Source organism: Cervus canadensis, chromosome 11 (assembly GCF_019320065.1).
Source record: "Cervus canadensis isolate Bull #8, Minnesota chromosome 11, ASM1932006v1, whole genome shotgun sequence".
Taxonomy (NCBI): domain Eukaryota; kingdom Metazoa; phylum Chordata; class Mammalia; order Artiodactyla; family Cervidae; genus Cervus; species Cervus canadensis.
This window is the reverse complement of record NC_057396.1, coordinates 53716528-53730504: the sequence shown is the minus strand read 5'-3', so window position 1 is coordinate 53730504 and position 13977 is coordinate 53716528. Positions and strand designations below refer to the sequence as shown.

The window sequence follows — 13977 nt, the reverse complement described above, 5'->3', positions numbered from 1 at the left end:
ATACAGCCAGCCAGTCTATGTCTTTTGGTTGGAGCATTTAACCCATTTACATTTAAGGTAACTATTGTTAAGGATGGCTCAGTGGGTAAAGAATCAGCCTGCAGTTCAGGAAATGCAGGAGAAGCAGGTTCAGTCCCTGGGTCGGGAAGAGCCCCTGGAGGAGGGCATGGCAGCTCATTCCAGTATTCTTGCCTGGAGAATCCCATGGACAGAGGAGCCTGGTGGGCTGCAGTTCATCAGGCTGCAAAGAGTGACACAACTGAAGCAACTGGGCCCACACACAAGTGATCCTGTTGCCAAAACCTTTATTGTTTTGGGTTTGTTCTTATAAGACTTTTCTTTCTTTTGTGTTTCCTATCTAGAGAAGTTCCTTTTGCATTTGTTGTAACGCTGGATTGGTGATGTTGAATTCTCTTAACTTTTGCTTATCTGTAAAGCTTTTGATTTCTCCATCAAACCTGAATGAGATCCTTGCTGGGTAGAGTAATCTTGGTTGTAAGTTTTTTCCTTTCATCACTTTATAGTATATCCTGCCATTCCCTTCTGGCCTGCAGAGTTTCTGCTGAAAGATCAGCTGTTAGCCTTATGGGGGCTCCCTTGTATGTTATTTTTTGCTTTGCCCTTGCTGCCTTTAATCTTTGTGTTTTTGTTAGTTTGATTATTATGTGTTTGGCATATTTCTCTATGGGTATATCCTGCTTGGGACTCTCTGGGCTTCCTAGACTTGGGTGGATATTTCCTTTCCCATGTTAGGGAAGTTTCCTGCTGTAATCTCTTCAGATATGTTCTCATACCCTTTCTTGTTTTTTCCTTCTCTGGGACCCCTGTATTTCGAATGTTGGTCCATTTAATGTTGTCCTAGAGGTCTATAATACTGTCTTCATTTCTTTTCATTCTTTTTTCTTTATTCTACTCTGCTTTAGTTATTTCCACCATTCTGTCTTCCAGTTCACTTATCTGTTCTTCACCCTCAGTTATTCTGCTATTGGGTCCCTCTAATATATTTTTTATTTCAGTTATTGTGTTGTTCATTGCTGATTGTCCGGAACAGAAACAGGTTCACAGACATAGAGAAAAAATCTTATGGAATTAGAAGGTCAAGTACTGATCCTTAGAGAAATGTATACATTTACTGGAGTTTGTTGTCATAATTGCCCAGTATCTCAAGATAGCTGTATTTATAAATTAATATTGATATTGCTATTTAGTATTTATTTTCTGTTTTAGAATTTCTTTATAATGAGTTTATTGACATTATTAGCAATAGCTTTTTTCTTTCCAACTTATTTTCTTTTAAATTTTTATTAATTTAACATAAAATATGCTTATTATTAGGGTTTTTTTCTTCTTTTAACTGATAAGGTTATTAGAAAACTATTTAGGCAACATTATTGAGCTTCTTTTTAATTTTGTTGAACAGGCACATCTCCAGGTGAATCTAATCTGCTTAAAATTCCTTCACAAAAAAGAACCCGAAGAAAATTAATGCCTTCTCCCTTGAACATAAAACATACCCAAACGTCTGTAGAGTCTGAAAATACGCAGCTTAATGATTCCCTCAGCAAAGAGCTTCAGCCCATTGTGTATACTCCAGAAAACTGTAGAAAAACTTCTCAAAATCCATCTACAGGGACCTTATTAAAACCATCACATACTACCAGTTTTCAGACCATCAGCTCAAATATAAACAGTGATAATTCTTTGAAAATGTTGTGTGAGGTAGATATCCCTCTCAGCATGAGAAAAGAACATGGACAGGAAGATTTAAAGTCTACATTTCTTATATGTGAAGATACCAGGAGCTTGGAAAGTGAACTACCTGAACAAGAATCCCTACCAAACAATAACATTTTACAAAGGTACAAAGGAGTATTTGCCAATTCTTCTTTATTTATATAGCCTTTAAACTATTGGCTTTCTTTTTGCTCTGTAGCTATATTTAAGATCTATTTCACAGATGAAGTATGCTATCTTGATTACAAAAGTCAGTGTGTTATCTTCATTAAATCTTATTTGTCTTTCTAAGTATTAATCCACTATCACAATATTGTGAAGTCTTTAATTTTGAAGCTTAAGTTGATTGGCCCTCATTAGGCTAGAGGAAACCTTAAGATGTATTTATTTTGTTCTTCGTACTTCAGCATTAGATGTTACAAACTATCAATGGTGGATTATCAAGTGTTTATTATTATTCATTAATATCTTCACTAAAAGAAATACCACAGTTTCTATTGATATTAACAAGCCTCTCAACTTGCTCTGAAATAGTCATAAGTATAAGGCATGGTTGACTACGTGTCATCCAAGCAAAAACATATCCTTCTCACTTAATCTGTATATTCACAGTTAATTTAGATTCTTCCATGGGAAGAATGATACCTTCACTTTTCTATGCTGTGGTATTAAAAAAGAGAAAAGAAAACCTCAGGCAATCAAGGAAGGGTTATAGTATTGAACAGTGTTTTCCTTTATGAATTAATACAAAGTGCTGTTCAAATTATGGGAGTATATGCCCCTTTTTTCTGCATAGTACAAATCAAAATTACTCTGTTTTTCATTATTTAATATACAGGCTTGCCCCTTCTTCAATCTCAACTAAACATCCTCTGCCTATACCAAGCATAGTACCGTCCTACATGGCAATGACAGCCGCTGCCAAAAGGAAACGGAAACTAATAAGGTACATTTAAATATAAACTGGTTTGATCTCTGTGTGTATGTAAGATCATCTTTATACATTGTTTCCTACAGCTCTTTTTATTAAAATTAGACTGTCAATTCACACGTGAGCATACATATAATAAGTTGCTCTGAATGTGGCACTACTTTGATATTATCAAAGATCTTAATAAAGCCCAAATATTTCACTTGATATTTGCATAAGATATTCCATATTTCAGATTATTTAAAATAAATTTAAACATCTTCTGGCCTTCAAAAAAGTTATTTAAGTTTTTTCTGTTGACAACTTTCACTCATTTGGTATTTTTCCCTTTAGACATTACTGAATTTCTTCAGTCCTAAAATTATACTGTTTTAATGGATTTTGTTATCTGATTAAAATGTGATAAGTGAATAAACTTTTGTTTCTGGCTATGACATTGTAGCTTATATCAGACCTGGCTTTCTACCAGGAGCAATTATAAAAGCTAACGAAATTCAACCTGTAGCTGCTTGAAAGCCCTGGGGAACAACCGACACAACCAGGACTTGGGGGTCTAAGATCCCAAAAAAATGGAAAACAACTTGTGGAGAACTGGACTTTCTCTGCCTCTTTTTTCCATTTAGCATTTTGCATCAGACTCCTCAATTCATGGCATCAAATACAGAGGTCAAGCAGAAAATGGAAGCCTAGTGCTGTCAGCACCTCACTGAGCTAGGGAAGCAAAATCATCTTGTGTAGCTTTTGCCTACAGCACATTCGCCAGTTTCTAAACTCCATGGAATAAAAGACCAAGAAACCAAGCTAAAAGTGGCTACCAAGAGGCTAAAGTAATAAGCAAGGTTTTGATCTTCTCATGGGGCCAGGATACAATAATTACTGTTTGGGGATCATCATGAGAAGAAGCCCCGTTAAACACCCAGGGTGTTATTTGAAATCTTTGAAGGCCTGTGCTCTAGGCAGTTGTCGGGCAAGCTGGAAATAGGCTGGTTCTTGAAAACCTGAAACAGATCTAGACCAGTTGAATTCCTTCTCTGCCCACTTGCCAGAAGAAAATTAAATTGTCTCTGAAGAATATATGACCTCCAGCCTCTACAGTTTTTCATATGCAGTATTTACCACTTAAGCAAAAGTTACAAAATATGCCAGGAGACAGGACAAAATGACTGAAAATCAAGAGAAAAAAACAGAGAAGCAGTAATAAAGATACTGAAATTATCAGATAGGGACTTAAATTTAGTTGTGATTAAGTTCAATAAAATAGATGATAATTTCCCAGAGAACTGGATTCTATTAAAATGAATCAAATGGCTATTCTAGAGCTGAAAAATAGAATTTACTGAAATTGCAACTCAATAAATCAATTTAACAAATTAGGTATGGCAGAAGAAAGTTTAATGAACTTTCATTAAAGAAAGATAGGTTTCATTAAAGAAAATAGGTTAATAAAAAATATCCAAACTAATGTACAAAAGGATAAAAAGATTAAAATACAGAGAAGAGCAAAAAAAGGGATCTATGGTACATAAGATCTAACATGTATGCATTTTGAGTCCCAAAAAGAAATGAGGAAAACAATGTAAAAACAAAAACAAAGAAACAAAAAAAAACAGTATTTGAGATGATGCTGGCTAATAATTTTCCAAAACTGACCAAAGATAAGAAAACACAGGCTCAAGAAGCACTGAAAACTGCAAGCAGCATTAATACAAAGCAACATACCCAGTAAATAGCAGTAAAACAGCTAAAAATTAAAGACAGGGGAAAATATCTTAAATATATTGTTATATGACATGAAGTCCATTATATATTCTTTATATCCTATAACACTGAATTCAATGAAAAGATATAGTAAATGATTAAATTGTAAAATGGATCTGATGTGCTTTAACTCTTTTTTTTAGTATGTGATTATGGAGAGAAGAGTATATGATCTTAAGATAACCCTTTTTTTTTTTTTAAGTTTCCTATTTATAAGTTTCCTATTCCACTGTGGACCTGTTATCATCTGGGCTAGTGTTAACAAATTTACAAATAGCCTATTTATTTGTGCCATGTAGAGTGTGATCTCATAGTTGCATCCAACTTCTGTTCTTTCTTCTCCAGAGTACAGTAGAGTCTTGGAATGTTTATGTTTAAATTTCATGGATTGATTTTTCCTGAATATCTCTGATTATCCATGACAGTTACAATCTTGTATTTTGCTATGTCACTAATTTGAATTGTGCAATTTGTTATATATAGGAATCAATCTTTTACTGAGCCTAGCACATCTTCTCACTAATTTTTATTATGTCAGTCATGTTATTCTTTTCATTAATTAGAGCTGGAGACTTTTCTTGTTCTTCACTGGTAACATGCCCTGCTGTTTTAACTCAAATCTAACAAAAGTTTATAGCTAAGAATAACTTTTAAGTGTAAACATAGACATTATCAAAATGAAATGATTTTTCAAGAAATATCCAGGTATATAAATTGTGTATTTGGAGTGGGTTTAGATAAATTAAAGGGCTTCCACACAAACATCTAGTATTGTGAAATAGTATTAAAGGACAAATAAAGTAAGATTTCTCTTAGCCTATTAATTGCTCTGTAACATTCCCTCTGGTACCAATAATTAGATCCTGCCATTAACTAAGGTTAAAAGAGATTAATGCTAGAAATGTACATAATTACTTTTTAAAAAAAAATCTTCCTTTCCCCCAATTAAACCTACATGAGCTTGAGAGTAATAAACTCTGGTATTTTCCACTTAGCAATTTTATGTACATATTTAGGTGTGTGTATATATCATTATGGTTTTTAAAAATAAAGAATGGCTCCATGTATATAGTTATTTACTTATCTATTTTGTCAGTTTTTCTCTCAAAAAAAAAACACAAAACATTAGCATCCAGAAGCACTGGATATTCCAAAAACCTACCAGACTTAATTTTTTAGTACTACTTAAATTGAGGATATCAGATATGTAATAATTTCAATTTCTGTAATCATTCTAACAGACTATTTTAACTAACTGAATCAATTTGCCAAATATACAAATACCATACATATGTAAATTTCTACTTATAAATTATATTTATTAATTTGAGGTTTTGCTTGCTTTATGTCTGGTTGGTTGCTTGGTTTTTTGTTTGTTCCACTGTCTTTCTTGGCACTCAAAAATGGTCTCACATGTGCATACATTTTTGGTTTTGAAAAAAGTCTGTGATTCCAATTAGAAATTATCTCAGCTGAAAGAATTTGAGATGCATTACATTTATTAAGCAGAAATATTCTACCTATGTATGGAAATAAAAGGCTAATCTTTTATTAATAGGGAAATATATTTGACACACAACTAGAATATTCTCTAGGTTTCTTCTCAAGATAGTCTTTAAAATAATTTGCATTTGTACCCATAACAATTTTAGGTCTTTTTATCTTATGATCTAAAATAAATCTTACAGAAATTTATAGCAAATATTTTATTAGTTGACTAAATCCTAAAAATACTTAAATGTTTCACTTTTATATAAATATATAACTTATTTTATTAGGCTTTGATTTCCTTCCTAGAAATGTGAGTTTTACTCAACTAGATTTATTCAAAACCCTGATTTTCAAGTGAAAACAAAAGGCCTAGAACTAGCCAAAGTGAAGAATCATACCATAAAATCATTTAAGACAACTTTAACATTAATTGTTTGGGAAAAACAAACCTTATCAAAAGTAACCAATGACACTGATCTTTATACTTGAAGAAATAAAAATCACCAAATGACCAAAAAAGAATTTTTCTTTTTGACTTTATAAATGTATATATTTTAATATATTATATATGTATATATATAAAATCAAAAATGTGTGCTTTAGTATCCAAAATAGATTTGTAGTAATTTAGTTTATTTGGCACCATTTAGGAATAGAAAATTTCTACAACTAAATTTAGTTTCATAACACAGATACTTCTCTGTAACCATTTTGGGAAGGCATTATTTGCATTATTGAACAGAGTTGGTAAATCACCATTATGAACACCATGATCATTTCTCTTACAGGCTCTAAAAAATTTAGATACACAGGCTGACTTATTTTTCCCAGCATTCACTGAGTTTATACCTATTTTTCTTTACTAGCATATTAAATTGCCATTTCTGACTACTTTGTTTTTTATTTATTTTTTTATTAATGACCATATTACTAACCCATATTCTGCTGTTCCACAGACATAAACCCGCATCACTTTCCCACATGGTTAGGATTCCCAGAAAAAGTTGTTGCCATAAGGAAAAGTCTCTAATTGTTAATCCAACAGACAATCAAATTAGTATAAACTTGTAAAATGGTACAGAATATCTTGACTTGCAAGAAATTTTCCTAAAATTAGCTTATTTGAATCAGTGTAGAAAGAGATCTTCCATTTTGACCTCCAATGCTGCCTCCTGAAACTTGACCTCTGTAGGACTGGGAAGGGTTGGATTGCTGTTTTACAGGGCCCAGATTAAACTCATCCCATCCACAGAAACTTCCCTTTTTCTTTCTTCTTCTGAACTCAGGAACCTACAGCATTGAAAACCTGCCACACTGTTTTTTACTCTGTTTTGTATTATTTTATGTGTCTTATTTTTCCCCCACCCCACCATATATCTATTATGTAACTTTTCAGGACTTGCGTTGTTTGTGCCCTACTCACTTGTGTATTTTGTGACATGAAGCCACAATAGGTGCTCAGTAATTTGTCAACTCAAATTGAGATAGAAATTTGATCTGTTAATAGCATGGAACTGATATCATTCTTTTCATTTCGCTTTGTATACTTGTAATAATCAAAGAGAGATACTCAGTTATTATCATGCTTTGATTTAAAAACATGGTTTCCAAACAATCTCACTTGTTTATATTCCCCAGATTAGAGGTATTATAATCTGAGTTTAGTGTTTCACCTCTTGGAGTGAGCTCCTTATCTCTACATTTTGAATAACAGTGTTTGCATGCAGTTCACCACAGCACCCTGAAATGTTCTGTTAAAAAATTGTGACATACACCTCTAATCATAATCTCTGATTTGAATACACATGAAAAACACACACAGCCAAGTTCTCCTATGGGCCAAAATTTATTTAGTATCTCCAGTTACTTCTGTGGGATTTTACAACATAATATTTAGTATTTCACTTTCTCTTTAATCGTAATTGAATGTAGAATATGTATTTGAACTTAGAGATATAAAAGAATGCTTTACTAAAATAAAAAAATTTTCCCCTGAAGCTCTGCATCAAATGCTTCATTAACTGCTGAGTTAAACTCTGGATCTGCCAAGCGTATTCATCAAGATAATTCAAGTGATAAGCACTTACAAGAAAACGGACCAACTATGGGTATGTCTCAGCTCTTATTCTGATATTTAATAAATGATTAACTAACATGTATAAACTTCACATATTTTTACAGTGCTTTCATAAGAATCTCCTTTTATATACTCATCACCTTTATCACATAGTGGTTATCCCTGATATAGATGAGAAAACTTAAGACACAAAATAGAAAACACACTTAAGACCACAGAGAGATTTCTTGATGGAGCCAGAACTTAGAACTGGGTCTCCTGACTCTCCATTCTGTACCCTTTTGGTTATACAAGCTGCCTCATATTGCAGAAGGGTGGGTAAATAATTTAACTAATATTTGATATAATTAGCTATATTACTTAATAGGTTTACAGATAAACTATATCTGTAAATGTATCTGAAATTTTTTCTCTTTGCCTATTATTTTTAATAATTTGGCCTCTGACTCATTTATGCAGTTATTGTGAGATTCAAGTCTATATCGGGTTATAGTCATATTTTAACTCCTGTTAGAAAGTTGAAAAGAATGCTGATGGCAGTGACTGTGCTTGTGTTGTGCTCAGTTGTGTCCAACTCTTTGCAACCACATGTGGTGACAACATCCCCTCAGTTGCTTCCGGAGGTGACGTGAGTCCATGGTAACAAAGCATCTTCATGAAACTAGAGAATACAGCACCAGTCAGTTCCTAGGCCTTTGTGTCCAGACCTGTTTTTCTGACATTGTAGCTCCTAAGACTTCAATTAGGAAGTATTTATTTACTACACTCTCACTATGTGCTAGGTTCTGTGATGAATATAGAGATCATCAGGACTCAGTTTGGTTCTTCCCTAAAGGAACTTATGACTATAGTACTTCGAATTTTTAAAGGGATTTCATGAGACAGTGATTATATTGAGAATAACATGAAAACTATTATTACTTTTTTTTTCCTGTCAATGCTTTTTCATTAGAGTAATATAAAATTTCTCAATAGCTTTGTCAGGCTGCATTGATAAATCATTACTTCTTGGGGTGGCCACAAGAAGTTCCTTAAGTTCAATGGAAATGTCTTTCATGCAAATTTAAAAATCAATGAAGTCCTGAAAAGAAAAATTTACTATGATTATTTGATTTAGCATACCATATTTAGTAATGTTTAATAGTGTGTATATGCAGGTGGTGTAAATATGTATAGTTCCTTTGGTCTCCTGAAAAAATTCTCCAGGAAGTCATAATTCTACAACTAGATAATAAATTTATGATAATTGTCAAATAATAGAGATCTGGGTTTCCTAATATGCTTATTTTCTAAGAATACTGTAAAATGCATCAAGTATCTTCTATGTAAAGAGAGATAAGAGAACAGTAGGAGAGAATACTATAGTACTTGCCAAAGGGGAAATAATTATGTCTTATTAAGAATAACAGAGCCCTTGGAAAAGGGTATTAAAGTGAAGGTCCCTGGTAGCTCAGATTGTAAAGAATCTGCCTGCAATACAGGAGACCCAGGTTCAATCCCTGGATCAGGAAGATCCCCTGGAAAAGGGAATGGCAACCCACTCCAGTATTCTTGCCTGGAAAACCCCATGGGCAGAGGAGCCTGGCAGGCTACAGTCCATGGGGTTACAAAGAGTCAGACATGACTGAGCAACTAACACAACTTCCAGTGGTTTATGTGGGCTTCCCAGGTAACGATAGTGGTAAAGAATCTACCTGCCAATGCAGATGACCCAGGTTCCATCCCCCAGTTAAGAAGATTCCCTGGAATAGGAAGTGGCAGCCCACTTCAGTATTCTTGCCTGGAAAATTCCATGGACAGCGGAGCCTGGTGGGCTACAGTCCATGGGGTCACAAAGAGTTGGACGTGACTGAGCACACCCACACGTACTGAATGGTTTATGTCCATTAGGATATCCAAGTGAAAATGCCCAAATACACATTAGGAATTACTAGAGAAGTAAGAGAGAACCCGAGCTGCCTTCCTTAGAATCTGTGCAACTGACTTCTCCAACTAATGGTGTATCAAGAAAAAAAAAGGGAAGCATCAGTGAAAATGACCTTAACTCTGTTTACTGAGCATTTAGAGAAACAAGGAGTATCAAGAGAATATGTGCCCCTAAAACTAAAACCTAATGTGACCAAGAAAATGAATGAGTGAGTAGTCAGACCCATAAAGAAGTCGGTTCCCACCAGTTGTAACAACACTACACTGGGTAGAGAATCACTGTGAACACTGATAAAGAGCCAGAAGAGGGGCATAGAGAAATGGAACCCATTTGTGAGGTAGCAGTGGAAGGAAAAAGGACTATGGGATCAGGATCAGCATGTTAAGAAGTGCTGATTCCAATGATACTTCTAAATTGGAAAAATACAGAAGTTTCAAAGTCCCAGGGAAGTAATCCAAAGAATGAAAAAAAAAAAACTTGATGGTGCACAAAAGAATAGGAACAGTGCTCCTATAAGTAGTCTCTTAGTTCAAAAGAGAGCAGAAGTAATTGTGAGAGTTGTTTCAGACTTCACTTGCTGGCTTTGGGGAATGAGCGGGGCATATGTTACCTCTGCACTAAAACTTCAGTTTATAATATAGAGAAATGTATTTCTACTTTCAAGCCAAAGTATTAATGTTCCTTTGTTGGTGTTATATTTTAAATCATTAATTACCAACTGTGAAGTTTAGTGAATGGTGAAAATTCTTTTTGAATTATACTTTTACAGTATTTATATATCTCTCTCTTTCTTCTCTAGACTATAAAAGAAACATCCATAAAATAAAGCCGAGCATGGCTAGAAAGTTTGGAAGAAGTATTTCAAAAGGAAACCTAAGATAAGCCTCTTCGAAATCAAGGGGAAAAAAATCAAGGAGTCTGCTTTTAAAAGAGCTTTTTCCCAGGACCCTTTCAGGAACTTGTTTAAAGTCTTTGAAAGAAGACCATCTTAAAAACTAGGTGTACCCAATACCTTCAGCAAGCAGAAAATGAAATTCCTTTTGTTTTGTGTTTTTGTATTCTAAGCAAATATAAAATTTCAAGAGAAAAGGTATGTTTTGTGTTTCTAAAATATTTGCTCCCCTTTAAAATTCCTGACTTAGTGTGGTGGCAGCTCAGTTTTACTATGTTGATTAAAACATTTTAGAAAAAAGTAGAGTTAAATTTCCCTTACTGGTTTTTTAAAATGAGAATTTAGGAGTGATAAAATTATGACCCAGGATTTATTTGGTCTTACATTGTTTTAATCATATATCTGACCTTTCTTTCCAAACATATTTAGATGTACAAATGTACATATATGTGCCGATAAAGCTGTTGTAAATATTATTTAAATAGTGTCCATTAATAAAATACTAATATTGTTTCTTGCTACTTGATATATTAAATATATAGACTTTATCATGCCTGCTTTTCTGTCTCATGACTAACTACCCCTTGCGTGCGTGAGTGGTTTGCATGCCCTCCTCCCAGGGTTCTTCCCGACCCCTTACACACGTAAAACTACTACTTTTCATAAAATGTCAATTTTGTATATTTGTATTTCAAATTAGTTGAAGATAAGTGGCACTAGAACCAAGTCTGAGAATAATCTGTAGGTTTCTTAATGATAATGAGAACATGTTTTAATCATTTTTTCTGTGATAGGAAGTACATGGAGCTGCAACTTAATCTTATGTCCTTGTTCACCTGCCTTGTTTGGCCTGTTTATCTTCTGTTTACAAGTATTGGGTTAAATGCACTTTTAATTTCATATGGCTTAGGAACTGTCCCATCTAAGCAAACAGCCACTTAACAATCAGCTGCATATTTTAGGCCTTTTAGTTATTGATCATGTTTTTCAAATCAATATCTAATTGGGAGAGTGTGAGATGGAATAATGATCTTTGAAGTTTCTTCCCACTGTGACCCGTATAATTACATATTCATCAAAGTGCACACAGGATCTATTGTAGAAGAACAAACATAGACAATTTTTGTTTTCCCTTTGTCATTAGGACTTTGGTTGTGTTGCCTTTTTATCAGTTACATTGGCCTCTCTATTATTCCTTTCCATTTTTCTTAGGTAATTATAAGGTTTCAAAAGAAATCTTTTTACCACGTACTGATGAATGGCTAGCTAGCAGGATTAAGTAATCCTGCCTTGTGGTCCACCTCATACCATAAGACATGAGTGATTTTCTTATATGCCATTTTTATCAACTAGGGATTTCACCTTCCATAAAAGTTCCTAACAATACCTTTGCAGTACAACCACGTAAAGGAGAAATTAGAGGGGATAAATTGTAATGAATGTGGGAAAAGAAACCTGCTGAATGTATGAATGAGGAAAAACTACATGCATTTAAACTAAAACAAGGTGCTATAATTAATGTCACTAGAAAGCAATTTTTAAATAAACTTTATGTAGAAGATAGACCAATCGATCATAAACATATGACTCAGTGCATTTTCACAGAATAAACACACCCGTGTAACCAGCCCTGAGATCAAGGAATAGAGAATTATCAGAATCCTAGAAGCCTCTCTTGTATCCCACCTCTCTCTAAGGCTGACCACTATCCCAACACCATAGGTTGATTTTTAACTAAAATAATTTATTTTTGTTAAAAGGTAGTATTTTTTCCAAAAAGAACTCTAAACAATACAAATGTGCTTCCTCCTCCTCTCAACCACCCGCTACCAATATTCCCAGTTGTAACAACTGCTAATAGTTAAGGTATGCTGCCAAGTCATTTCTTTATATTCAAGCCTATATACTTTTTTTATTTAAAAAAAAATGTATCATCTGATTTGTTTTGCAGTTTATATTTTTATTCTCATTTGAAAGCAGCCTGGGCATCTTTGTAATATCTCTTAACTGTGAATTTCATAAATACTGCTATCACAGATAGATTGCTCTTTAGTGACAATTGGTGGCAAATAATTTTCATGAAGCAAGTCAAAGATCAGAGAGAAACCCAAATGATGCTGTTTCTTTTGACTAACACTGCACACGATTTCCGAGAATATTTTGGAGTAGTCAGTATAATTTTTACGTCATGATATCCAAAGTATAGTCCACAGAACATGGCTCACCTGGATACCCTGCCACAAAAAGGGCTCCGTGTCAAAGAAGAGTGGGAAGTAGCAGCCTTCCAGGCTGCACTCTTTGACAATATAAGCCCCTAAAGTCTTATAGTCAGAATCTTACTTGATTTAACACAGTAATTCCCAAATTCCTTTGAAACATCAAACTTTTAAAACTGTTTAATTGAGGATAATACAGTGAACCTTCATATAATCATAATACTGAGTCCACTTAGCAAATTTTTCCACATTTGGCTGGAAAATCCCTTTTTCCCTTGTTTTTCTTCCTTTGCTGGAGTACTGTAAAGCACCCTAGATATTTCATCACTACATACTTGTTTATGAATCTGAAAATATAGCCATATTCTTATTTAATACAAAAAAAAGTACCTCCTCCTATTAAAGCACTCCCATCACTTCATGGCAAATAGATGGGGAAACAGTGGCCGACTTTATTTCTGGGGGCTCCAAAATCACTGCAGATGGTGATTGCAGCCATGAAATTAAAAGACGCTTACTCCTTGGAAGGAAAGTTATGACCAACCTAGATAGCATATTAAAAAGCAGAGACATTAGTCAACAAAGTTCCATCTAGTCAAGGCTATGGTTTTTCCAGTGGTCCTGTATGGATGTGAGAGTTGGACTATAAAGAAAGCTGAGCACCGAAGAACTGATGCTTTTAAACTGTGGTGTTGGAACAGACTCTTGAGAGTCCCTTGGACTGCAAGGAGATCCATCCAGTCCATCCTAAAGGAGATCAGTCCTAGGTGTTCATTGGAAGGACTGATGTTGAAGCTGAAACTCCAATACTTTGGCCACCTGATGCAACGAACTGACTCACTGGAAAAGACCCTGATGCTGGGAAAGATTGAGGGCTGGAGGAGAAGGGGACGACAGAGGATGAGATGGTTGGATGGCATCACCGACTCAATGGAGCTGGGTTTGGGTAGA

General features: G+C 34.3%; 1 protein-coding gene across 1 annotated transcript in view; it reads left to right on the top strand.

Annotated features, from left to right (window-relative positions):
* KIF18A (kinesin family member 18A) overlaps positions 1–11002 on the top strand; it is a 78857-nt gene extending 67855 nt beyond the window's left edge. Inside the window, exons 14-17 of the mRNA XM_043481144.1 lie at positions 1421–1859; positions 2573–2680; positions 7913–8022; positions 10718–11002. Of these exons, the coding sequence (XP_043337079.1) occupies positions 1421–1859; positions 2573–2680; positions 7913–8022; positions 10718–10800 (740 nt within the window). The 3' untranslated portion in view covers positions 10801–11002. The remainder of the gene's footprint in view (positions 1–1420; positions 1860–2572; positions 2681–7912; positions 8023–10717) is intronic.
* Positions 11003–13977: the final 2975 nt, after the last annotated feature.